Source organism: Zea mays, chromosome 6 (genome assembly GCF_902167145.1).
Source record: "Zea mays cultivar B73 chromosome 6, Zm-B73-REFERENCE-NAM-5.0, whole genome shotgun sequence".
Taxonomy (NCBI): Eukaryota; Viridiplantae; Streptophyta; class Magnoliopsida; order Poales; family Poaceae; genus Zea; species Zea mays.
Window position 1 is genome coordinate 76,709,356 of NC_050101.1, and position 27,749 is coordinate 76,737,104.

Here is a 27,749-nt window from a genome sequence, read left to right on the forward strand (position 1 = left end):
AACTAATGTCTAATAGCACTAGATTCGTATTTTAAAGTATTCTTATATTGTATTTTCTTTAAAAAATAGTTATGCTAAGACAAATTGAGAGCACCTAGAGGGGGGTGAATAGGTGATCCTGCGAAAACTTGAAACTTAAGCCACAAAAACTTGGTTAAGTGTTAGCACAATAATCGCCAAGTGGCTAGAGAGGAGTCTCAACAAAAACACAGTAACCACAAAGATATCAATCACAGAGATGGCACGGTGGTTATCCCGTGGTTCGGCCAAGACCAACGCTTGCCTACTCCACATTGTGGCGTCCCAATGGACGAGGGTTGCAATCAACCCCTCTCAAGCGGTCCAAAGACCCACTTGAATACCACGGTGTTTTGCTTTGCTTTTCTTAATCCCGTTCGCGAGGAATCTCCACAACTTGGAGCCTCTCGCCCTTACACTTGAAGTTCACAAAGAAGCACGGAGTAAGGGAGGGATGAGCAACGCACACAAGACACGAAATCAGAATGTCAACACGCACACAAGTCACAACAAGAGCTCGCAACACAACCCGACGAGTTCACAACTCAACAAGAGCTCTAGATGCTATCACGAAGAAACAAATGCGTGGAATCGAAGTCTTGGTGCTTAGGAATGCTTTGAGTATGCTTGATGTCCTCCTCCATGCGCCTAGGGGTCCCTTTTATAGCCCAAGGCAGATAGAAGCCGTTGAGAGCATTCCAGGAAGGTTGATCTTGCCTTCTGTCGCCTGGCGCACCGGACAGTCCGGTGCACCACCGGACACTGTCCGGTGCGGATATCCTTCCTTATTTGGTGAAGCCGACCGTTGGGGTTAGAGAGCCGTTGGCGCACCGGACAGTCCGGTGCCTCCTTCTAGCCGTTGGCTCGGCCACGTGTCCCGCGCAGATCGCGCGGTCGACCGTTGGCCCGGTCGACCGTTGGCTCACCGGACAGTCCGGTGCACACCGGACAGTCCGGTGAATTATAGTCGTGCGCCGTTAATTTATTCCCGAGAACAGCAAGTTTGCCTGAGCCAGCCTGGCACACCGGACACTGTCTGGTGCACCACCGGACATTGTCTGGTGCACCACCGGACAGTCCGGTGCACCCAGACCGAGCTAACTTTGGCTGAACAGAGCCATCTCATTTCCAATTCAATCTTTCCTGTTTCCAACACTTAGACACAATACATTAGTCCATAAAACAATGTACTAAGTCTAGAAACATACCTTTTGACATGATTTGCACTTTGTCCACCACATTGCATAGATCAACACAAAAGTACTTGCGTTGGCACTCAATCACCAAAATACTTAGAAATGGCCCAAGGGCACATTTCCCTTTCAATCTCCCCCTTTTTGGTGATTTATGCCAACACAACATAAAGCAACTAGAACAGGTGCAATATCAATGCAAATGAAAACTCAGTATAGTTTTGATTCATATTTGGCATATATGGATCACTCTTTGCCACCACTTGGTTTGTTTTTGCAAATCAACCTCAAATTCCTATCTCTAAGTCAAAAACACTTGTTGAGACATAACAAGAGTTGTTCCAAGAGGAATTGATCAAGGATTTCAAAAAAACTCCCCCTTTTTCCCATAATTAAGCCTTCTGCCTGCAAGAGACCAACTTTTGACAAAAGAGACAACAAGAGAGTTTTGACAAATCAAAAAGCTCTATTCTACTATTTTCAAAATTTCTCAAGTGGTAGCTGATCCATTTATTGCTTTAGCCTTATTTTCTCCCCCTTTGGCATCAAGCACCAAAACGGGATCAATCTTGGCCCTTTAACCCTATTGCCTCACCAAAATCTTCAACTAGGAGTAAAAAGGCAATAAGAGTACTAAGATGATCTTGGAAGAAGTTACTCTTTCATCGGAGTGCAGTGGAAGTCTTGCACGGTCCAAGTCCACCTTTTCCCTTTCAAACCACCTTTGAGACTAAAATAAGCAGACTCAGGCACACGGTTAGTCTCAGAGGGTCAAGTTGTAGCACGTCTCCCCCTAAAATTGTGCATCACTTGCAAAGGACTTGTGAGGTCCGGGGAGTGCTTGTACAACTTGAGCACCATAAGTAAACAACAAAATGCATAAGGAACATGATCAAAGGCATAAACACATGTATGCTATATGTAAGAAAAATGGACCCCGGGCCTTTTGGCTAATTGAGTTTTGGTGTTTGATGAACAACACAATCCGTGAACTAATAAGTTTTCTAGTGTTTGTGTTTGTAGTTCACAGGATGCAAAGAGAATTGGACCAAGGCAATGAGGATGCAACACCTCAAAAGAAGACATAAAAAGATGCATAGGAGTCCAATACTCAAGAACAAAGAAGCCCGAAGAAATCAGCGAAGAAATCCAATATAAGGGCTGTCAGCCAGTGCCTGGTGGCGCACCGGACATTGGTGTCCGGTGTGCACCGGACTGTCCGGTGAGGCACCGGACAGTCTGTGCAGAGAGGCCACAGACAGGCGCTCTCTGGCTGTAGCACCGGACTGTCCGGTGTGCACCGGACTGTCCGGTGTGCCAACGGGCAGACGGCAACGGTCGGATCCAACGGTCGACTGCTACAGGCGCCAACGGTCGGCTGACGTGGCGTGCACCGGACATCTACTGTTCAGTGTCCGGTGGTGCACCGGACTGTCCGGTGCACCCGACGATAGAAAGCTGCTGCTTTCTGTCCAAACGGCTAGTTTGGGGTGTGGAGGCTATAAATACCACCCCAACCGGCCATTCTCAAGTGTGGGAGCCCAAGCAACATACCAAGGCATATAGTGCACATTTCCAAGAGCTCAAACACCCAAGTGCTTAATAGAATCACTCGGTGATTAGCGTAGGTGCTTTGCGAAGTGCTTAGGTTAGTTAGACCGCTTTAGCGCTTGCTCTAGGTGAACCCTAGTTAGTTGAGTGAGTTTTGTAAAACCACACAACCCCTCGGCTCTTGCGTGAGTCGTTGTAATTGTACCGAGTGGGGCGAGAGTCTTGTGAGACCGTGACAACCGCGTTTGTGTCACGGCCGCCACCGTGTACCGGAGGGAACGAGGCCCGCGGCATTTCGGCCGGAAGCTCGATAGTGGAGACGTCGGGGAGCGTCCGAGAGGAGCCGGAAGCGGAGCACCACTTGCGCGTGGAGAAGGCCCGTGGCTCTCTACGGAGTTACTCGACCGTGGTGCTTGGCCCTCGCGTGGGCTTCCCTTTGCGTAGGGGCACCAACGAGGATTAGTCGGAACCTTGTGTGGTTCCGGATACCTCGGTAAAAATACCGGCGTCATCCACGAGAGTTTGCTTCTCTACTTAGCTCTTTACATTCCGCATTTATATTAAGCATTTAAGTTTCAATCTTATTGTCATACTTATTTAGTGTAGATTGAAACTTAGCCTTTGCGGTAGAGATAGCAACACTTAGACAAAACTGAGTTTGCACATTCTAGTTTTGATTATTTGCATAGGTTTTGCTCTAGGGATTTAATTGTGGCCTAGTTTAGTAAAAGTTTTAGAAGTCCTAATTCACCCCCCCCCTCTTAGGCGTCACCCGTTTCCTACAAGTGGTATCAGAACCCAGTTTGGCTCATTTGAAACGCTTTAGCTTCACCGCTAAAAAGAGTCGACGCTTCTTAGAGGAAGGGATGGATACCCATAGGCCACCACACTTCGACGGCACTAACTTCCCATATTATAGTGCTAGAATGGCTTGTTACCTAGAGGCCGTTGATCTAGGTGTTTGGAGAGTCACTCGTGATGGGATGAAACCTCTCAAGAATCCCGAGAAACCCACCACGAGTGAGGAAAAAGAAATTCATTTAAATGCTAGAGCCAAAAATTGCTTGTATGAATCTCTTAGCATGGATATTTTTAATCAAGTATTTACCTTGAGAACTGCTAATGAGATTTGGCTAAAATTGCATGAGCTCCATGATGGCACATCCAATGTCCGTGAGCAAAAACATTGCCTAGTCTTGAATGAGTATAATTCTTTTGCTATGAAAGATGATGAGCTTGTTAGAGACATGTATTCTCGTTTGAATCTAATTATCAATGAGCTCAATTCTATTGGCATTAATAAGCTAGGTGATGCGGACATTGTGAGGAAGATTATCTCCCTGCTACCACAACAAAGATATGGGAGCATCATCACCATCCTTCACAACATGGAGGATTTGAGCAACATGACCCCGACCATTGTGATTGGGAAAATCGCGGCCTTTGAGATGTCGCGAAAAATGAGTCGGGGAGAGGAGCCAACTTCCTCAAGGCCATATGCTTTTGCATGTGATGAAAGGAAGGGCAAAAAGAAGGCTCCCACTCCAAGTTCCTCAAGTGAAGAAGAGGAAGAAGAAGAAAGTGATGATGATGAAGATAATCAACCATGCACATCATCCTCTGAGGACGAAGAAACAATCCGACGCGTCGGAAAGGTAATGAGGATGATCCGCAAGATTAATCTAATGGGTGTGCCCCTGCAGGTCGAGGATCTTCTCTTTAACATTGACAGGAAAAAGCAAAGGAAGAGAGGATGCTTCGCATGTGGGGAGAAGGGCCACTTCAGGGACAACTGTCCAAATATGGCCAAGGCCAAAAAGGAGAGGAGCAAAGGCAAGGCGCTAACAAGTGTTAGAACTTGGGATGATTCTTCAAGTGAAGATGAACCTCCAAGGACGCGCAGCCACCGGTCCTCGTCACGATCATCACGGTCATCTCACAAATGCCTTATGGCAAGAGGTAACAAAAGCATTCCATCCTCTAGTGATGAAAGTAGTAGTGATGATGAAGGTGAGGGAAAGCCCTCTCTAGATGAGCTTGCGGAAGCCGTAGAATTTTTCCAGGATGTTTGCACTAAGCAAAAAGCTCAACTTAAAACTTTGAAAAATAAGTTGGTTAGCTCTCAAAATGATTACAAAGGTTTGCTAGAAAAATTTGAAACTTTTGCAAACTTAAATAGTGAGCTATCAACTAAAATTGAGCTATTAGAATCTAGTGCTCCATCCACTGCTACCGATGATAGCCTTATTAAAAAGAATGAAAAACTTAAGGCTAAGTTAGCTAGCTCCCAAGAAGCTATTGAAAATTTGCTAGAGAAAATGGAAATTCTTAGCATACACAATAATGAGCTAACTACTAGGCTTGAAAACATTGGTAGCACCCCAGCAGCATCTTTAGTTGAAATACCTGAAATAATTAAGAAAGATGCTTCTACTTCCTGCTTTGATTTAATTGATGATTCTAACCCCTGCAACCAAGTCGTTGTTGAGAATATTGTTGTAGAGACATGTTCGGATGAGGTTGCAAAGGAAAATGAACAATTAAAGCAAGAAGTGGCTCGCCTTGGCAAGGCTTTGTACGACAAGAAAGGCAAAGCCAAACAAATCCAACCTCCGCAGGATAACACCACTGCGGGAGTGAACAAGCCTATGGAGGGAGAAACCGTGATTTGTAGGCTATGCCACAAGGAAGGCCACAAGTCTTTCCAATGCAAGGCGATGACCGGGGATAAACAAAGACAAAAGCTCAAGCAAAAGCCATCAAGCAAAATCTCAAACACCTACATCAAAAAGGTGAACAAAAAGGATGCTACACCATATTTGATCAAGAAGAAAAAGAACGGAAAGGTGATAGCAATCAAGGCCAACAAGCAAGCCAACAAAGGAAAGGCGGCCAAACGCATCTGGGTGCCAAAGGAGATAATTTCAACCATGAAAAGCACCAAGAAGGTTTGGATCCCGAAAGGGAAGTGAGTGGACCGAAGGTCTTCGGGAAATTTGGAGACTTGGCTAAATTGGGATGTATATCATGGGATACATCATATTGGATCAAGTTTATTGCCAAGTGGGTTAGTGAAAATTTTGGACCCAAATTTCCCACCCATGACTAAGGTAACTAGTTTTATTGTATTTCTCGTTTTTAGATATGTGTATCTATTTATCTTTTATCTAGTTTACCTTTCTTGCCTAGTATTACATTTTTTATGTACTTTTGTTCAAAATCATGCATACTAGGTAAATCATATGGTAGGATTGCTAGTTTTTAAATTCATATACTTAAGCAAACCTACATGGCTTAAAATGTTTAGTTAAAGCACGGCACATAGCTTTTATATCACTCCATAGTAAATGATGCATCAATTGAAAATTTTGATTTCTACAAAGTGTATCATTTAACTTATATGTGCCAAAGTTTGGATTATGGATAATTTGCCCCTCTTGATATCAAATCAAAGTGCATGTCTCCTACAAGTATTCAAAACTTGTATGCATACTTTTAGGGGGAGGTTACTCTATAATCTAACACTTTGAGACTAACACCTTTTCAAGTCTATTTCATGTGATAGTCTCATTGTAAGGAAAATGAAGTCCCCGGAGAAAGACAACAATCTTCCACTGCAAAATCTCCAAGAACTCTCATGTCTCTCAAGCTCGCCATTGATCTTCAATTGGTATCTTTTGAGACTACATTCAGTATCATTTACATGTCTTCTCCAATATTTGATTAGACTATATTTCATATCATATGCTTCCATGTTGCTAAAAATGCATAAGTAGTTAACTCATATTCTATTACCTATGCATAAGGGAAGTTAGTCTTCTCAAATCATGGCTTGCACCTCTAATTTTCACATGCTTTTTCCTAAGTAGAGGATCTCTGTCAAGGGGAGTATTTCTTCATCTCTAAAGGGGGAGAAAAACTCTTTCTAAAGGAGACAACTCATTTAGGGGGAGTAATCTTTTGAGGACTCCTTCAAGTGGTATCATTCACACAGTTTAATTTAATATCCTTCTGGTGATATCATTTGATACAATTCTTGATGAGGGCAAGCTTTTATTTACTTCCTACATGCTTTTAATGTCTTCCTTTTCGGTGGTTGATGCCAAAGGGGGAGAAGTTTAGGGTCCAAAGCAATGAAAACATATCAAACACCAAACACCACTAATTTAAAATTTTATATCTCCAAATGACTTTTTCAAGTGGTTTTGGTTATTTGGTCCAAAAATAGGAAGTAAGTGAATTATGGAGTTAGGGGGAGGCTTAAGTCCATAATATCACATTGTGGGGACAATCATGCATCTTAGCAAGTAGATTGCATATTTTCACTCAAATACTTGTATTATTTGCTTGCTTTGGTTGTGTTGTCATCAATCACCAAAAAGGGGGAGATTGTAAGGAAAATGGACCCCGGGCCTTTTGGCTAATTGAGTTTTGGTGTTTGATGAACAACACAATCCGTGAACTAATAAGTTTTCTAGTGTTTGTGTTTGTAGTTCACAGGATGCAAAGAGAATTGGACCAAGGCAATGAGGATGCAACACCTCAAAAGAAGACATAAAAAGATGCATAGGAGTCCAATACTCAAGAACAAAGAAGCCCAAAGAAATCAGCGAAGAAATCCAATATAAGGGCTGTCAGCCAGCGCCTGGTGGCGCACCGGACATTGCTGTCCGGTGTGCACCGGACTGTCCGGTGAGGCACCGAACAGTCTGCGCAAAGAGGCCACAGACAGGCGCTCTCTGGCTGTAGCACCGGACTGTCCAGTGTGCACCGGACTGTCCGGTGTGCCAACGGGCAGACGGCAACGGTCGGATCCAACGGTCGACTGCTACAGGCGCCAACGGTCGGCTGACGTGGCGTGCACCGGACATCTACTGTTCAGTGTCCGGTGGTGCACCGGACTGTCCGGTGCACCCGACGACAGAAAGCTGCTGCTTTCTGTCCAAACGGCTAGTTTGGGGTGTGGAGGCTATAAATACCACCCCAACCGGCCATTCTCAAGTGTGGGAGCCCAAGCAACATACCAAGGCATATAGTGCACATTTCCAAGAGCTCAAACACCCAAGTGCTTAATAGAATCACTCGGTGATTAGCGTAGGTGCTTTGCGAAGTGCTTAGGTTAGTTAGACCGCTTTAGCGCTTGCTCTAGGTGAACCCTAGTTAGTTGAGTGAGTTTTGTAAAACCACACAACCCCTCGGCTCTTGCGTGAGTCGTTGTAATTGTACCGAGTGGGGCGAGAGTCTTGCGAGACCGTGACAACCGCGTTTGTGTCACGGCCGCCACCGTGTACCGGAGGGAACGAGGCCCGCGGCATTTCGGCCGGAAGCTCGATAGTGGAGACGGCGGGGAGCGTCCGAGAGGAGCCGGAAGCGGAGCACCACTTGCGCGTGGAGAAGGCCCGTGGCTCTCTACGGAGTTACTCGTCCGTGGTGCTTGGCCCTCGCGTGGGCTTCCCTTTGCGTAGGGGCACCAACGAGGATTAGTCGGAACCTTGCGTGGTTCCGGATACCTCGGTAAAAATACCGGCGTCATCCACGAGAGTTTGCTTCTCTACTTAGCTCTTTACATTCCGCATTTATATTAAGCATTTAAGTTTCAATCTTATTGTCATACTTATTTAGTGTAGATTGAAACTTAGCCTTTGCGGTAGAGATAGCAACACTTAGACAAAACCGAGTTTGCACATTCTAGTTTTGATTATTTGCATAGGTTTTGCTCTAGGGATTTAATTGTGGCCTAGTTTAGTAAAAGTTTTAGAAGTCCTAATTCACCCCCCCCCCCTCTTAGGCGTCACCCGTTTCCTACACTATAAATCAATCCATGTTCCGCGAATCTAAGACATTTAGCTCACTACGCAACCTGCAAAAGGTCTTCTCATCTAAAGGCTTGGTAAAGATATCGGCTAGCTGGTTCTCGGTGCTAACATGAAACACTTCGATATCTCCCTTTTGCTGGTGGTCTCTCAAAAAGTGATGCCGGATGTCTATGTGCTTTGTGCGGCTGTGCTCAACAGGATTTTCCGCTATTCGGATAGCACTCTCATTATCACATAGGAGTGGGACTTTGCTCAGATTGTAGCCAAAGTCCCGGAGGGTTTGCCTCATCCAAAGTAGTTGCGCGCAACATTGTCCTGCGGCAACGTACTCGGCCTCAGCGGTGGATAGGGCAACGGAAGTTTGTTTCTTAGAATTCCATGACACCAGGGACCTTCCTAAGAATTGACACGTCCCCGATGTACTCTTCCTATCGACCTTACATCCAGCATAGTCGGAATCTGAATATCCAATCAAGTCAAATTTAGACCCCTTTGGATACCAGATCCCGAAGCAAGGCGTAGCGACTAAATATCTAAGAATTCGCTTTATGGCACCAAGTGACATTCCCTTGGATCGAATTGAAATCTAGCACACATGCATACGCTAAGCATAATATCCGGTCTACTAGCACATAAATAAAGTAAAGACCCTATCATTGACCGGTATGCTTTTTGATCAACGGACTTACCTCCTTTGTTGAGGTCAGTGTGTCCGTCGGTTCCCATCGACGTCTTTGCGGGCTTGGCGTCCTTCATCCCAAACCACTTTAGCAAGTCTTGCGTGTACTTTGTTTGAGAGATGAAGATGCCATCCTTGAGTTGCTTCACTTGGAACCCAAGGAAGTAGTTCAACTCGCCCATCATCGACATCTCGAATTTCTGCGTCATCACCCTGCTAAACTCTTCACAAGACTTTTGATTAGTAGAACCAAATATTATGTCATCGACATAAATTTGGCACACAAAAAGATCACCATCGCAAGTCTTAGTGAAAAGAGTTGGATCGGCTTTCCCAACCTTGAAAGCATTAGCAATTAAAAAGTCTCTAAGGCATTCATACCATGCTCTTGGGGCTTGCTTAAGTCCATAGAGCGCCTTAGAGAGCTTACACACGTGGTCGGGGTACCGTTCATCCTCGAAGCCAGGAGGTTGCTCCACGTACACCTCCTCCTTGATCGGCCCGTTGAGGAAAGCGCTCTTCACATCCATTTGGTACAACCTGAAAGAATGGTGAGCGGCATATGCTAGCAAAATACGAATTGATTCTAGCCTAGCCACAGGAGCAAAAGTCTCCTCAAAGTCCAAACCTGCGACTTGGGCATAACCTTTTGCCACAAGTCGAGCCTTGTTCCTTGTCACCACCCCGTGCTCGTCCTGTTTGTTGCGGAACACCCACTTGGTTCCTACAACGTTTTGCTTGGGACGAGGCACCAGTGTCCAAACTTCATTGCGCTTGAAGTTGTTGAGCTCTTCTTGCATGGCCAACACCCAGTCCGGATCTAGCAAGGCCTCTTCTACCCTGAAAGGCTCAATAGAAGAGACAAAGGAGTAATGCTCACAAAAATTCACCAATCTAGAGCGAGTAGTTACTCCCTTGCTAATATCACCTAAAATTTGGTCGACGGGGTGATTCCTTTGAATCGTCGCTCGAACTTGGGTTGGAGGTGCCTGAGGTGCTTCTTCCTCTTCAACTTGAACATCATGTGCTCCCCCTTGATCATGCGCCTCCACTTGAGGTACCTGTTTGTCATCTTGGGTTGGGGGATGCACCATTGTTGAGGAAGAAGGTTGATCTTGCTCCAAATGTTCCTGTGGTCGCACATCACCAATCGCCATGGTGTGCATAGCGGCCGTTGGAACGTCTTCTTCATCTACATCATCAAGATCAACAACTTGCTATCTTGGAGAGCCATTAGTCTCATCAAATACAACGTCGCTAGAGACTTCAACCAAACCCGATGATTTATTGAAGACCCTATACGCCTTTGTATTTGAGTCATAACCTAATAAGAACCCTTCTACAGCCTTGGGAGCAAATTTAGAAGTTCTAACTTTCTTCACAAGAATATAACACTTGCTCCCAAATACACGAAAATAAGACACATTGGGTTTGTTACCAGTTAGCAGCTCATACGAAGTCTTCTTGAGGAGGCGGTGAAGGTAGACCCGGTTGATGGCGTGGCAAGCCGTGTTCACGGCTTCCGACCAAAAGCGCTCGAGGGTCTTGAACTCTCCAAGCATAGTCCTCGCCATATCGATGAGCGTCCTGTTCTTCCTCTCTACCACACCATTTTGTTGTGGTGTGTAGGGAGCGGAGAACTCGTGCTTGATCCCTTCCTCCTCAAGGAACTCCTCCACTTGAAGGTTCTTGAACTCGGACCCGTTGTCGCTCCTTATCTTCTTCACCTTGAGCTCAAACTCATTTTGAGCTCTCCTAAGGAAGCGCTTGAGGGTCCCCTGGGTTTCAGATTTATCCTGCACAAAGAATACCCAAGTGAAGCGGGAAAAATCGTCAACTATAACAAGACCATACTTACTTCCTCCTATACTTAGATAGGCGACGGGTCCGAAGAGGTCCATATGAAGCATCTCCAAGGGTCTTGATGTGGTCATCACATTTTTGGTGTGATGAGAGCCTCCCACCTGTTTCCCTGCTTGACAAGCTGCACAAGGTCTATCTTTTTCGAAATGTACGTTAGTTAGACCTATCATGTGTTCTCCCTTTAGAAGTTTGTGAAGGTTCTTCATCCCCACATGTGCTAAGCGGTGATGCCACAGCCAGCCCATGCAAGTCTTAGCAATTAAGCATGTATCTAGACCGGCCTCTTCTTTTGCAAAATCAACCAAATAAAGTTTGTCGTCTAGTACACCCTTAAAAGCTAGTGAACCATCACACCTTCTAAAGACAAACACATCTACATTTGTGAATAGACAATTATATCCCATATTGCATAATTGACTAACAGATAACAAATTATATCCAAGCGACTCAACTAAAAACACATTAGAAATAGAGTGCTCGGATGAAATAGCAATTTTACCTAACCCTTTTACCTTGCCTTGGTTCCCATCACCGAATATTATTGAATCTTGGGGATCCTTGTTCTTGACGTAGGAAGAGAACATCCTCTTTTCCCCCGTCATGTGTTTGTGCATCCGCTGTCGATAATCCAGCTTGTACCCCAGGATGCATAAACCTGCAAGGCAAATTTAGGCTTGCGTCTTAGGTACCCAACTCTTGTTGGGTGCTACAAGGTTAGTCACAATTGTCTTAGGGACCGAAATGCAAGTCTTGTCTCCCTTACATTTGGCCCCTAACTTCCTAGCGATTACCCTCTTATCCTTTGTACAAATAGCAAAGGAAGCATTGCAAGCATAATAAATTGTAGAAGGTTCATTCATTACTTTCCTAGGAGCATGAACAATATTCTTTCTAGGCACATGATGAATAACATTTCTCCTAGACATATTTCTACCATGTATATAGGAAGAACTAGAAGCAAACATGACATGAGAATCAAAAGCATCATAAGCATTACAACTCCTATAAGTATTTCTAGATTGTCTCCTATCATGGTATATAAAAGCATGGTTCTTTTTAGCACAACTAGCCATAGGGGCCTTCCCTTTCTCCTTGGCGGAGATGGGAGCCTTATGGCTTGTCAAGTTCTTGGCTTCCCTCTTGAAGCCAAGTCCATCCTTAATTGAGGGGTGTCTACCAATCGTGTAGGCATCCCTTGCAAATTTTAGCTTGTCAAATTCACTCTTGCTAGTCTTAAGTTGGGCATTAAGACTAGCCACTTCATCATTTAATTTAGAAATGCAAACTAGGTGTTCACTACAAGCATCAATGTCAAAATCTTTACACCTAGTGCAAATCATAACATGTTCTACACAAGAGTTAGATTTATTTGCTACTTCTAGTTTAGCATTTAAATCATTGTTAAATCTCTTTAAACTAGAGATAGAGTCATGACATGTAGACACTTCACTAGAAAGCATTTCATTCCTTTTAACTTCTAGAGCAAGTGAATTTTGTGCACTAACAAATTTATCATGCTCTTCATATAAAAGATCCTCTTGTTTTTCTAAAAGTCTATCCTTTTCATTCAAGGCATCAATCAATTCATTAATCTTATCTATTTTAGTTCTATCCAATCCCTTGAATAAACTAGAGTAATCTATTTCTTCATCACTAGACTCATCATCACTAGAAGAATCATAAGTAGTACTGTCTCGAGTACATACCTTCTTCTCCTTCGCCATGAGGCATGTGTGACGCTCGTTGGGGAAGAGGGATGACTTGTTGAAGGCAGTGGCGGCGAGTCCTTCATTTTCGGAGCCAGATGACGAACAATCCGAGTCCCACTCCTTGCCAAGGTGTGCCTCGCCCTTAGCCTTCTTGTATGCCTTCTTCTCCCTCTTTCCCCCTTGTTCCTGGTCACTATCATTATCGGGACAGTTAGCAATAAAATGACAAATCTTACCACATTTGAAGCATGAGCGCTTCCCCTTTGTCTTGGTCTTGCTTGGCTGTCCCTTGCGACCCTTTAGCGCCGTCTTGAAGCGCTTGATGATGAGGGCCATCTCTTCATCATTGAGCCCGGCCGCCTCAACTTGCGCCACCTTGCTAGGTAGCGCCTCCTTGCTCCTCGTTGCCTTGAGAGCAATGGGTTGAGGCTCATGGATTGGACCGTTCAACGCGTCATCCACGTACCTCGCCTCCTTGATCATCATTCGCTCGCTTACTAATTTTCCAAGGACTTCTTCGGGCGACATCTTGGTGTACCTAGGATTTTCACGAATATTGTTCACCAAATGTGGATCAAGTACAGTAAAGGACCTTAGCATTAGGCGGACGACGTCGTGGTCCGTCCATCGCGTGCTTCTGTAGCTCCTTATTTTGTTGATAAGGGTCTTGAGCCGGTTGTATGTTTGGGTTGGCTCCTCGCCCCTTATCATCGCGAATCTTCCAAGGTCGCCCTCCACCAACTCCATTTTGGTAAGTAAGGTGACGTCGTTCCCCTCATGTGAGATCTTGAGGGTGTCCCAGATCTGCTTGGCATTATCCAAGCCGCTCACCTTATGATACTCGTCCCTGCACAAAGAGGCTAACAACACAGTAGTGGCTTGTGTGTTTCTATGAATCTGCTCATTGATAAACATAGGACTATCCGAGCTATCAAATTTCATTCCACTTTCCACAATCTCCCATATGCTCGGATGGAGAGAGAACAGGTGACTACGCATTTTGTGGCTCCAAAATCTGTATTCCTCTCCATCAAAGTGAGGAGGTTTGCCAAGTGAAATGGAGAGCAAATGAGCATTTGTACTTTGCGGAATACGAGAGTAGTCAAAAGAAAAGTTCGAATTAACCGGTTTCCTTCTCTCGTAGTCGTTGTCGTCGTTGTCCTTTTGGGAAGAAGTGGACTCGTCGCTGTCGTCGTAGTAGACGATCTCCTTGATGCGCCTTGTCTTCTTCTTCTTCCCATCTTTGCGTTTGTGGCCCGAGCCTGAGTCGGTAGGCTTGTCATCCTTGGGCTCGTTGACGAATGACTCCTTCTCCTTGTCATTGATCACAATCCCCTTGCCCTTAGGATCCATCTCTTCGGGCGGTTAGTCCCTTTCTTGAAGACAACGACTCTGATACCAATTGAGAGCACCTAGAGGGGGGGTGAATAGGTGATCCTGCGAAAACTTGAAACTTAAGCCACAAAAACTTGGATAAGTGTTAGCACAATAATCGCCAAGTGGCTATAGAGGAGTCTCAACAAAAACACAATAACCACAAAGATATCAATCACAGAGATGGCACGGTGGTTATCCCGTGGTTCGGCCAAGACCAACGCTTGCCTACTCCACGTTGTGGCGTCCCAATGGACGAGGGTTGCAATCAACCCCTCTCAAGCGGTCCAAAGACCCACTTGAATACCACGGTGTTTTGCTTTACTTTTCTTAATCCCGTTCGCGAGGAATCTCCACAACTTGGAGCCTCTCGCCCTTACACTTCAAGTTCACAAAGAAGCATGGAGTAAGGGAGGGATGAGCAACGCACACAAGACACGAAATCAGAATGTCAACACGCACACAAGTCACAACAAGAGCTCGCAACACAACCCGACGAGTTCACAACTCAACAAGAGCTCTAGATGCTATCACGAAGAAACAAATGCGTGGAATCGAAGTCTTGGTGCTTAGGAATGCTTTGAGTATGCTTGATGTCCTCCTCCATGCGCCTAGGGGTCCCTTTTATAGCCCCAAGGCAGATAGGAGCCGTTGAGAGCATTCCAGGAAGGCTGATCTTGCCTTCTGTCGCCTGGCGCACCGGACAGTCCGGTGCACCACCGGACACTGTCCGGTGCGGATACCCTTCCTTATTTGGCGAAGCCGACCGTTGGGGTTAGAGAGCCGTTGGCGCACCGGACACTGTCCGGTGCACACCGGACAGTCCGGTGCCTCCTTCTAGCCGTTGGCTCGGCCACGTGTCCCACGCAGATCGCGCGGCCGACCGTTGGCCCGGTCGACCGTTGGCTCACCGGACAGTCCGGTGCACACCAGACAGTCCGGTAAATTATAGCCGTGCGCCGCCGTTAATTTATTCCCGAGAACATTGTCCGGTGCACCACCGGACAGTTCGGTGCACCCAGACCGAGCTGACTTTGGCTGAACAGAGCCATCTCATTTCCAATTCAATCTTTCCTGTTTCCAACACTTAGACACAATACATTAGTCCATAAAACAATGTACTAAGTCTAGAAACATACATTTTGACATGATTTGCACTTTGTCCACCACATTACATAGATCAACACAAAAGTATTTGCGTTGGCACTCAATCACCAAAATACTTAGAAATGGCCCAAGGGCACATTTCCCTTTCACAAATAAGTGTGTAATGTCAAGACCATCAAGTTCACATACAAACGGGTAAAAGGAAGTAATGTAAATTATCGTCCTCGACAAACCCATGTGGTTCTAGAAACATAGCTTAATCTAAGTTATCTTATGGTTGTTAAAATGCATGGTGCATTTATTTTTGGATGAGAGGACGGTGTGAGGTCATGAATATTAATATCAAGCACTTAAAAAACCAAGTAATGGCCTCGTCCTCACCGATTTTAATTTGATCTACTGAGCATACGCCTCAACCTACATCGCATGAGACTCGCACGAGACTCAATTTTTGAGAGTTAAGAGAAATTCATCTCCAAAACAGAAAATTAATCAACATATCCTAGTTATATTGTGCAAGGTGTTCTGCAACGAGGGTTGGGATATTAGAGCATCTCTAAGATACTATCTAAATAGCTTGTCAAGCTAAATTTTAGCTACTTAATAGTAAAATAGATCTCCAATAAACTAGCCATTTAACTTGTCAAGCTATCCGGCTCTCTAAATTGACTCTCCCACTAGCCAAATTTAGCTAGCAACTCTCGCTAGCCAAATAGTCTGTTGGAATGAGATGTTATATATAGAGTTTAATTTTTATAGAGGAATAAATAAAAAATCAAATAGAGAGTCAACAATTAAGAGTCTTTTGGAGATGCTCTTACGTCGATTCCCACAGTTTGTAGGGGCTAGCCACCTCCATCTCCGGCCACTACCCATTATTACTATCTAGCCTTGTGGGACCATGCTGCCCTCGACCATTTCGCTTCAAGAATTATTGGATTCAAATCCCTGGCTTTCGGGATGAGGTAAAGTGAGCATGGTGCAAATTTCCTGTGTGTAAGTTCAAATTAGATTTCCTTTAAAACTTGAACCCATCTGCCTTCGCTCCCGCATTTCACGTCTTGTGGGATGCCTTGGCGTGCTGACGCGTGGTCTGAGAGAGACAGATCCATGAGAAGGGCCGCAGCCCCAGGCATGGACTACAAATTGTACGAGCACATCTTCGAACCAGTCCTAATGCCCCCCCTCCGGATGTAAGCCACCATGTACTAGCCACACCCACATCTAACACACGTGCAGCACGACATTGGCCTCATCCCTGGCTGTGTCCTAGCCCTGCTTGCCGCTCAATGTCTGACGCTGGGCTCCATGTAAGTCGTCATTGTCTATCTCGTTGCAGCCCTTCACCTTCTCTACGACATAACCACAGTCGATAGGTGCTCGCGCCCAAGCTGTAGACCGGCAGGCGGTAATGGCTAGTCAGTCAAGTTGTCCACTGTAAGGTACCAGTCGCGTGCCTCTATGCCAGGTTGCAGACATTGAAGGCAAGAAGATTTTGAAGCATTTTAAGGCTTAGGAAGTCGAAAGATAGATTTACCTTGCAACCTCAACTCATCAGCGGTATATATTGACTATTGCATTTACAGATTTCATATCTACTTATTTGGCCTTCCCCGAAAAATTTGGAGAAGTCCGGTATCCTAACCCCTTGCGGATATGGCACGTCGTCAAATCGGTGACTATAAGGTTTCCGATACGATTGTCCTATGCCTAACACAATAGCACCGATTTTGTCTCTAAACAACCCGGCTACCTCATCCCTAATTCTTTCCACCATGTCTGGCAGCCCTCCATTAAGTTTGTGTGTGGAAATCTCAAGTTGCCTGACATCATTCTGTCAGCTTTCCTCTCAGGGATGTCCGAGATGTGTGCTATGTGTCCTATTAATGCCACCACCTCCTGCTCTACATCTCTTAGGCTCTTTGGTGGCCGAAGAATATTCAGCCCTGTGTTCATGAGGTGGCATGGCATGGTTATAATATGTCGTCGGTGGGGCACCATAGTGTTGCTGCGATGGGTGCGGGAACTGTGTATATTGCGCAACTCTTGGTTCTGCATACGCATACCTGGACGATCTGGCGTAAGGGGCCGAACGGTCCATGACCAGGCCCAATGGTCCGAGGGTATATTCGGACTGTCCGGCCATATATGGTGTTGCCTGGGTAGTTTCGTACCCAGGCTGTCCACCGTAAGGGGTCAAACAGTCCGCGATCGGGCCAAATGGTCGAGGGTTGTACCCGGATGATCCGATCATGTATGGCGCAACTTGGTCGGTCTACGCGTGGACTCGTGTAAAGTTGGACGGTCCAACGAAATACCTCGGTCGATCCGTGACATATCCGGACGGTCTGGCGTAAGGTAACGGACGGTCCGCGACATATCCCGACTGTTCACCGTAAGGTACCAGACGGTCCACGACATGGCTGAATTGTCCGGGGTTGTACCTGGATGATCCGGCCATATATGGCGCGTCTTGGTTGATCCGTGTGTGGGCCTGTGTAGGGTCAGACGGTCCGGCGAAATACACCGGATGGTCCGCAACATAGTCGGACTGTCCGAGAAGACTCTCAAACGGTCCGACTGTGTCAAGAGCATGTCGCGTGCCTGGTGGCGACGACTGTGATGATGACACAAACTTGTGCATCGACATGCCATATGATGGCTGGGCCAAGGGTGACCCATTTGTAATCGATTTGTTTGGCGCGGGTGACTCCGTATTAGACTCATGCGAGGGAAAACTAGGAGCAGTTGATTTTTCGTATGAATGTATATACATTTTAATAGATTCATCTACATATTGCTTTAACTGATCTCCTCGTTGATCCATGAAAGTCGTAAGAGATAGATCTCGAGCACTTATAGAGGAGCCTAAAGCGTAGGTAGGAGAGATTCCATATCAATCTCCCCTTGACGGATGATCTTCTGGTGGCGATCCACCGTGAAGTGTGACATGTACTTTTCCGCCGCCTCTCTGTGTCGTTCGGAGAGTTTATGCAACATTTCTGCCTCCTCGTCGCGTTGTTCGTTCCATTGTTGCATCACCTCCTTCTAACCGTGCATTACGAGGTCCTTAAAGGCTTCTTGGTCATCAGCCGGGAGTGCCTCCATGGCCGACTTGATGATATTGGTGGTGGAGACCTTGGTGTGATCCTTGCAACCGACCATATGTGGGTCGATTTGTAGAAGATCTAGACACCCTTGTTCCCAGCGGAGTCGCCAAAAAGTGTGTTGGCACCGATCCATGTGCCAAACACGGGAACGAACCGCCTGGCGGAGCTCTCTGCGGAGGCGTGGACGATCTGCGGCATAGGACCAGACGGTCCGCGACCTGGCGCAGGAGTGGATCCTCCTTTGCACACTTCCGGACGGTCCGCGCCTAGTGTCGAATGGTCCACGATAGCGCAGAGGGTCTTCTTCTCCGCGAAGAACCCTACAACTCGCCCCGGGAGAGATGCCATCGAGGGGGAGAGCTCCAAGGGGTTGCTCCGGATCGGTAGGCCACCCGGTGCTACTCTAATCGGCGTAGAGTCGAGTAGAGATTGTTGTGGAAGACTAAACTAGATCTAATTCTAAGGCTAAATTACTCCTACTCCTAGGGATTAAAAGAACGAAAAAGTAAAACTGATAAATAGATTTGATTTAATCGATTGTGGGGGGTTCAATCGGCCGTAGCCCTTCATCTATATAAAGGAGGAGGTCTGGACCCGTTACAAGTCGTTTTCCGAGTTAATCCCGCAGTTGTAACTAACAAATCACGCAAGAAACTCAGAAGCTTAACTGATTCTGCGCACGTATGGACCGTCCGCACTGCCAATTTACGTCCTCAACAGGTACTAGTCGCCTGCCTCTATATGCCAGGTTGCAGACATTGAAGGCAAGAAGATTTTAAACCGTTTTTAAGGCTTAGGAAGTCGAAAGATATATTTACCTTACAACCTCAACTCATCAGCGATATATATTGAGTATTGCATCTACAGATTTCATATCTACTTATTTGGTCTACATGTTTCTTGAAGATTTGAAATATATCTTATTACTCTGTCATATTTAACATCAATTATATCATTTAGTTAGTTTATCTTAATTAGTAGCCTCTCCTTTGATCGGTTCCTAGATCCACCAATGCGCGTGGTGACGCTGATAATCTTTTTTAATGTTTTTCGCTGTTCTTTGTTGTTTCTCTTTCACTTTTAATTTAAGTCCACGTACTTTAAAAGGACGCAGTGGAGCGCGTCAGCCCGGTCTAGTAAAATATAATAGCCAATTAAGAAAATGATTCTAAAAAATGATCCATGTGCAAATTGCCATGTCTTGCATGTGGAGCAAGTAATTCTACACACCAGCTGGTCTATATATGAAGCCAGATAGATCAAGGTCTAACACAACAACAGCATCATCCTTAGCTGCTGACACAAATGGAGATCTTCCAACTCCAGCTGATGATCCTGCCTTCGCTACTCACATGCTTCTTCTCCACACTCCTACTCACACAGCTGGTACGTAGCGCATTAATTTGTTTGAACTTGCTCATGTAATCTGAGCGTTACTTATTATTGATGATTCCCACTAGCTTTTAGTCTCATGTCTTAGTGATTCGATGGCGCGTTTATGCAGATGGCTGCGGCGGGGGCGGAGGCGACGGTGAAAGTGAGCACTACCCCAATCTTCCCTGAGATCCCACTGGGCCAGGCTAGAAAGGACTTCCAAGTGCTGCTGCGCGTCGAGGCGCCGGCGGCGGTTGTGCGTCCCGAGGCGCGCGTCCCCATCGACGTCGTCGCCGTCCTTGATGTCAGCGGTAGCATGAATGACCCAACTGCAGTGCCACCGGAGAGGAGGACGACAACGTCGAGGCTGGACCTGCTGAGGACGGCCGCCAAGTTCATGGTTGACAAACTCGAAGATGGAGACCGCCTCTCCATCGTAGCGTTCAGCGACCGACCCGTTAGAGAACTTAGCTCCGGCTTGCTATACATGACCGCCGACGGCAGGAGAAACGCAATAAGAAGCGTGGATCGGCTCGAGGCCCGCGCCGGCAGCGGCACTGCCCTTGTCCCGGCCTTCGAGGAGGCGGTGAACATCCTGGACGAGCGGGTGGGAGACGGCCGGGACCGCCTAGGGTTCATCATCCTCCTCACCGACGGCGAGGGCACGACCGTGTCCGCGCTGAGCGAGCGGCGCCGAGAGGTGATCCGACGCGCTCTCGGCAGGTACCCCGTCCACGCCTTCGGCCTCGGCGCGGCGCACGATCCCGAGGTCCTGCTCCACATGGCCCAAGAGTCTCACGGCACCTACTCCTTCGTCGACGACGACAGCATCGGCGATGTCGCCGGCGCCCTCGCCGTGTGCCTCGGCGGGCTCAGCACCATCGCTGCCGTCGAGACGCGCGTCGTCCTCAAGGCCGACGAGCTGAACGGGGTGCGCATCGACCGCGTCGACGCCGGTGGCTACGACAGCAGCGTCAGCTGCGGCGGAACCTCGTGCGAGGTCTCCGTGGGCAACGTCCTGTACGCCGGCGAGGCGAAGCATTTCGTGGTCCACCTGCACGTGCCAGCTGCTTTGCCATCGTCGTCAGCAAAGGGCGGTTACTACTGCGATGGCCTCGGCGCCTGTGACCGTTACTACCATCATCGCCACGAGCAGCACCTGCTCGCCGTCGACTACTCGTACCGCAACCATCCCAGCGCGCGGGCGATAGAGGGAGAAGGACACGATGTATATGTGCGGAGGTCACCGGCGGTGCTAGACGGCGGGCGGCAAGCTCCCGCTCCTGTTCCCTCGCCCGTGGTCCTGCAGCACATCGTCCGGTCCGAGCTGCTGGAGGTGGTGGCCGGCGTCGTCCAAGGTGAGCTGACCATCAACGACAGAGCTCGTGCCGCAGACGTGTTGCAGCTCAGGTGGGAGGAGTTCGCAGCGTGCCACCAGTTCTGGGGCGGCGGCCATGACCTGATGAGCGGCCTGGAGAAGGAGGTGGGAGGCATGGTGAGCAGCCTCAGGGCCGGGGTGGCGGCCTACGCCTACGCCTGGGTGTCCAGCCACCAGATGCAGCGCGCCACCAGCATGGGCTCGGCCGAGAAGGTGACCGTCGAGTTCCTGACGCCGGCGATGCGGCTCCTATTGGAGGAGGCGCGGAAGTTGCCGCGGTGGTGGAACTGGAACCCCCCGCACACGGGCTGCGTCGACCACGGCTTCGAGATGATAGACCGGAGGCTGGAGCTGTGGTCCAAGATGAAGCGCGACATGCAGAACCTCGGGTCGTTCCAGGAGCAATCGGCGGCGGCGGTGGACGACGAGCAGCAGCGCATGGCCGCCGTCTTCCAGGAGGCGTCGCTGGAGGCCATCGACCGCGCGATGCACCGCGACATTTACCTGGTATAAATTAGTATACTAAACAATCTTTAATTTTATGTTTATTTCCTTCTATGAGAACAAGCTTTAATTAATTTTATGTAAATATAACGCAGGCTGTGGTTTATGCGAGCAAGCAGAGGCAATGCCGCCACTTGGTGGCTGCACAGAACTGAAGGCGCTTGTACTGGCCATGCCCTAGTCCGCAAATGTGTTGTTTCGTTTAATGAAATAAGGGTGCCCATGAAATAATATACATTTTTTGCCGTTTTATTCACATATCGATAATGTAATGAGTAACCGATAACATAATATCATACTTATTTAAGTCCAACCGTAATCGAATATCACGCTAAAAATGAATACCGGTCTATTCATACTTGTTACCGTCGGTATTAAGTATGAATCATTTAATTAATATTTACGTTACATTTCGTGAACCAAATGGCTATAATCATCTGAACGACTAGCGACTAGCTTGCGGGGTTTTGAAATGATCACGCCATCTGTTGCATTATATGCATGTATTACGACTACCGCGATTTAAACGGTGACATCACTCAATCACTACTGGTTCCCATACACCTACAAGGTGCATAGTCGAATTGCTTGTTTAATTTATATAAGTTTTGATTAGCTGAAACTATTTTTAGTGTATTAAATACTAGACAAATTAAACGAACAAGGCCTTAACAGTGGTACAAACGTGTATATTTAGTCTTGAATCTTGATCCAATGGTGATAGCTAGCTGTTAGATGGCTGTGTGCTTATCTCTAATGTAATGGGTCCTAATCTAGCCTATGTATTAATACATGTTGGGGGCCTTCGGCTTCTGAAGGTCCTCAAAAACATGATTTGATAATGTTTTCCAAGTGAAATATGTGAACAAGTATCTTCGTAATCGGGTTATGAGTATACAAAAGTATGGTCCGGACGAAGCTTGAGTAAGACGGAAGGCGATTATGACGAAGGATAAGATGATCACGAAGCTATGTGCAGAAAAGCTTCGGCATGGCTGCAGAAAAGGGGAACCGACTTAAAGATGAAAAGGTTATTCAGACCTCAATGAGTTACTATAGAGTCATTAGCAAATGTAAAGGGCATGGGTGTAATTTTACATGGGCTGCGTCCCGTGCCTATAAATAGATGAACAGTGCTCCCGTACTGTTCACGCTGACTTGGCACTCGCTTTTTGCATCACGCCTTATACCTTTACTTTCCGTCAAACCGAAGGTACATTTATAACTTGTTATTCTGGATATGATAACGCAAATAAAAATAAATTGATAATGATATCTATATTATTCTTCACATTTTGCATATGAATTCCTCTTTATTATCTATGATACTTACGAAGGATTTTTCCTTCATGACCTTCGTCCGAAATACATTATATCCGAAGGGGCATAATGTCTTGTAGGACGAAGGACCTTTATATTTAACACATTTTATGTTGCCTTGTTCTTAACTCTTAGCATTTGAGAACAAGTCTCCAACATTGGCGCCCACCTCCGGTGAACTCACGTCCATTTTTTGAGTTTTGAACACCTTCGGCAAGCATTACCTTCGTCATGCCGCCGAAGAAAGCTTCAGCCACAGGGGCTGCCACTCTGCAGCCGCTGGATCCCAATCAGGATGTCCTTTCTCTTAGGGAGGCCCGAAGCCAGAAGAGGAAGGCCACTAGTCCAACGCCTCCGGAGGACGACTTGGATCAAGAAATCCAAAACTTGGAGATGCTCCATCAATAGGTCCAACGGAAGAAGGAAAAGATGGCTCGTCTAGTTGACCTACAAAGGCAGATAGACGAAGCCTCTGAAGAAGTTCGTCATCTTGCTCAAGATGACCAGAACCGAAGACCTCTGCGCAGAGAGCTTCATCAGGAGGGCTTCTACAACGAGGACGACTGGTATGAAAATTTCCATCATGGAAATTTTGCTTTTGATGATACTTCTCCTCTGTCAACAGAACTGCAGGCTACACCTTGGCCCCAGTCTTACAAGCCACCCCAGCTCCCCATGTACGACGGTCATTCAGACCCGAAGCAATTCTTGATGAGCTATGAAGCAACCATATCTTCATATGGTGGTAATACTGCAGTCATGGCAAAGTCTTTCGTCATGGCTGTCAAGAGTGTTGCACAAACCTGGTACTCCTCTCTTCGGCCAGGAACAATCACCTCATGGCAAAAGCTGAAGGACATGTTGATAACCAGCTTCCAAGGGTTTCAAATGAAGCCAGTCACTGCTCAAGCTTTATTCCAGTGCACCCAGGACCACGAAGAATACCTTCAGGCGTATGTCCGAAGGTTCCTGCGTCTTAGGGCACAGGCACCAACAGTGCCCAATGAAATTGTCATTGAGGCCATGATTAAGGGGCTTCGACCGGGACCTTCAGCTCAGTACTTTGCCAGGAAGCCTCCTCAAACTTTGGAGAAGCTGCTCCAGAAGATGGACGAGTATATTCGAGCTGACAATGACTTCCGCCAAAGAAGGGAGTAAGCATACAGGTTCTCTGAAATGACCACTAGTACACAGAAGCTCTATAGTGGCGGTTCTAAACCTATTTACACTGGCGTTTTTCAGTTCCACCAGTGCTAGGGGCCAGTGGAAATCAGCATTTCCACTGGCGGTTATTTTGGAACCGCCAGTGGAAATTCTATTTTCACTGGCGAGTGATAATAGAATTTCCACTGGCGGTTTGCTTTATAAAACCGCCAGTGGAAATGCACTTTTCACTGGCGGTTTCCTTTATTTAGCCGCCAGTGGAAGTTTTCCCGCCTTTTTTCAAAATTTCAAACAATACTGAATTATATATATATTTATTTACACACACACAAACATATATATATATATATAGATCTATATTGATATTGAAAGCAACATGGAATTAAATTCTATCATACATTTATATACATCAAAGTATTCTGTTTACAACCATATATGCTTCATGCATTCTATAATTCAAAAGTTTTCACCTAAGCTCTAATAACTATCTCGGCTAAGAGATAATCTACTAATTTATGTTAGTATTCTAAACTCTGGCAAAGCTAATGTTCCGGAAGCATCGTGATATTTTCCTTCTGCGGGAATGACCTCTTTCAATATGAATGTGCAGAGGTCCTCGACTATGCCATACAATGCAGCTTCGGTCAAGTTCTCCGGGTTTCCTCGTTGAAATTGCTGTAAAGGAATTTTATAAACATCATCTATTTATACTCAATAATAACACATTTGCATCTTTAATGGCATAAATACATACTTGACTATTACTAATAATACCTTGTCAGGGTTCGTGATGTATCGTCCGTTCACTCTCATGAACTCGCACGCATAGAATCCACATAGGACCGATCCTTGTGGTTGCTTGTGGCACTACATAACGGGAGATTGGTTATTTAGTTGCAACATTGTGTATGATATGTATTCATAAAATCACATACTTACCGGCCAGTGATAATGGATGTCTAGTGGCACGCGTTGTTTCGACAGGTCATACTTTCCACCTCTCATCTTATAGAATCTATAAGCCCTGTGATCTCAAATAGAATCACCATGTTATTCTCAAATTTTAATCGATAAAAGTATGCATGCATAGAAAAGGCTTACAGCTCTAAGATGCTGAGGAATTCTGCATATGTCGAAGGGTCGAAGTTCAAGGAGTCGAGCACCAGCACCTTTCCAACCTTAGGATAAATGAGGAAGCATATCCAGTGGTCCCTGTACGAATCAAATTTGTGATGCATGTGTATTGAAATTATTAATTTTATTTATGCAAAATCACACTTACTTAAAGTTGTACGGGGCCATTATGGCTTCCCTGTCTTGAAATTGAAGCATTGCATGTCCTATGTAGGTGGCGTATCGAGCTTCAAAATCCTTCTTCATATCCTTTATACGCTTCTCAACTTCTTCGTCCGTCTTTCCCCGTAATTCATCGTTGTCTTTCCCGATTCTAAAAGTGTGGCTTTCCTCGGATATAAGTATTGGGTTGAGATACCCAACCCTTTTACTGGCACTAGCATTGGGCTTGGTACCGTAAAGGATCTCCTGCTGATCATGTTGCATTCTGCAAGTCACACGTGCATGTCAGATATTGAAATTTTATACAGCTCACTAATAATAACACACATATGTGGAAGTATGAGCGACACTTACAATGCAAACATCGTTACAAGTTGCACGTCGAGTCTCTGAAGGTTCATCATTAACCACATGTCCTCGAATGCAACAACGGCCTTTTGGTCCGAACCAATAAAAGCATGGTCTGGTATATGCACACTGATGGTGTCGATGCCAACCGATGATGCCCGCATGTACCAGTCATGCAACCTTTTAACACCAGCCGGGACCTTTCTTAGTTTCTCAAGAGGTAGCAGAGGTCTGCCCGGCACATATTTTTTAGGCACGTTTTTGTAATCTGCCTTAGTTGGCTTCTTTATCTTTGCGGCCATTGCCTCAGCCTTTTTTGCAGACTCCTCGTGCTCGGCCAAATCAACAGTTTGTGACGTGAGGCTCCGTCCAATCCCTTTCAAAAACCGAGCTGTGCCAGCAGTACTAGCTTTACTCTTCTTTTTTTGATACGGGGACACCAATTTTGGTATAGGAAGTTTAGATTTCTTTGATGGCCGTGGATCCTTTGATGGCTGTGGAGAAGGTGGATCCCTTGATGGTGGCGTAGACAGTGGGTCACCAAGAGGATGGGGAGGAGAAGGTGGTGGAGCCCTGAATGGTGATGCTTGTGGCGGAGACGGTGGGTCAGAAAAAGGATGAGGAGCAGCATGTGAAGTTTGAGGAGGTGATGATGGATGTACAATAGGAACTATAGTTTGAGGAGGTGGAGACGGTTGGGGATGCGACGACGACGGCGGTGGTGGATCAACCAATTCGACATCCCTTCGAGACCAAAGGATGAAATTCTTGATGGCTTGTCCAAGTGTCTCGATACCTTCAGGCCCAGGGATGTCTAGCATGTCGTCCTCGGATCCTTGGACGACCGTCGTCACTTCTACTTTGCAATAATCATCTGGAATATCATTTCCATGGAACTTGCGTTGTACGTTTATTGTTAATACCATATCTTATAACCAGTGTGCACGCCACAGGCCTTGTGATGTCATCAACTGGATAACGGACCTTATTTCCCGTTGAAGCAACAGAGCTTGGGAATGTCGTACAATCGGTGGAAGCCGGCGGTTGAGCTGCTGGAATTATTTGTATCTGTGGAGTGGTCATCTGTTGAACAGACATCGCACTCGCCAACTGTTGCATCAATTCTGGAGGAGGATTCGATAGCATTTGAGACATCATGGCTTTGAACTCTTTCTTGGCCTCCTCCTTAAAATAATCCGCCATCTCTTCCTTGTATCGATCACGTTTCTTGTACAGACCTTCCCACTGTGGTCCGAATCCTTCCTTCCATCCTTCCTTAGACGAGATTCCTCGTACACGACCAGGATGCTCAGGGTTACCGAGACTAGCCGTTAGGATGTCTCTTTCCCTTTGTGGCTTAAAAGTTCCTTGGCTCTGCTTAGCTGCCATTGTATATATGTTTTTTGCCACTTCTTCGACAATGGGATCATCAAAAGATACACCGGTCTCGGTTTCCCTTGGTTTTCTAGCACGGAGCCAATTTGCCGCCCTTTCACCAAGTTGCTCGGACAGCGTCGGCAACCCTGCGGCCTTCTTCTCGGCGTCTTCTTGTGTCCATTTAGGAACCTGACGCTTGTAACCACCTGTGCCTAGGTGGTGGCGGTACTTGTTCTTCTTTGATAGTTCCGAATTTGCCTCACTTAGAGATATGAAATCAGGGCTGCTCCTCTGCTCTAGAAATACTGCCCACTGACCTGCTGAGATTTTATATTTTTTGGTCGGGTCCAGACCTTTCTTTGCAAACTTTGTGTTCATCTCAGACCTCCAGTTTCAGAAATTGATTGCAAGCTGCTTCATCGTGTATTCCTTCATGAGTTCTTCTGAACCCCGAGGCAGAACGAACCTCATTAATAGCTTATTCCATATTTGATTCTTGACATCATCTGACACATCTCTCCACTGTCGTATTGTGATGTCAAGATTATCTCTAACTAAAAACCCAAGT

At 46.3% G+C, this 27,749-nt stretch overlaps 1 protein-coding gene across 1 annotated transcript; it reads left to right on the forward strand.

Moving 5' to 3' along the window:
* Window positions 1–19,674: 19,674 nt before the first annotated feature.
* On the forward strand, window positions 19,675–21,989 carry LOC103629444 (Zinc finger (C3HC4-type RING finger) family protein). The gene is made up of 3 exons (XM_008650564.2): window positions 19,675–19,806; window positions 19,925–21,679; window positions 21,772–21,989. Exons 1-3 carry the CDS (start codon window positions 19,726–19,728, stop codon window positions 21,829–21,831), a joined length of 1,896 nt encoding a protein of 631 aa, XP_008648786.1. The 5' UTR covers window positions 19,675–19,725; the 3' UTR covers window positions 21,832–21,989.
* Window positions 21,990–27,749: the final 5,760 nt, after the last annotated feature.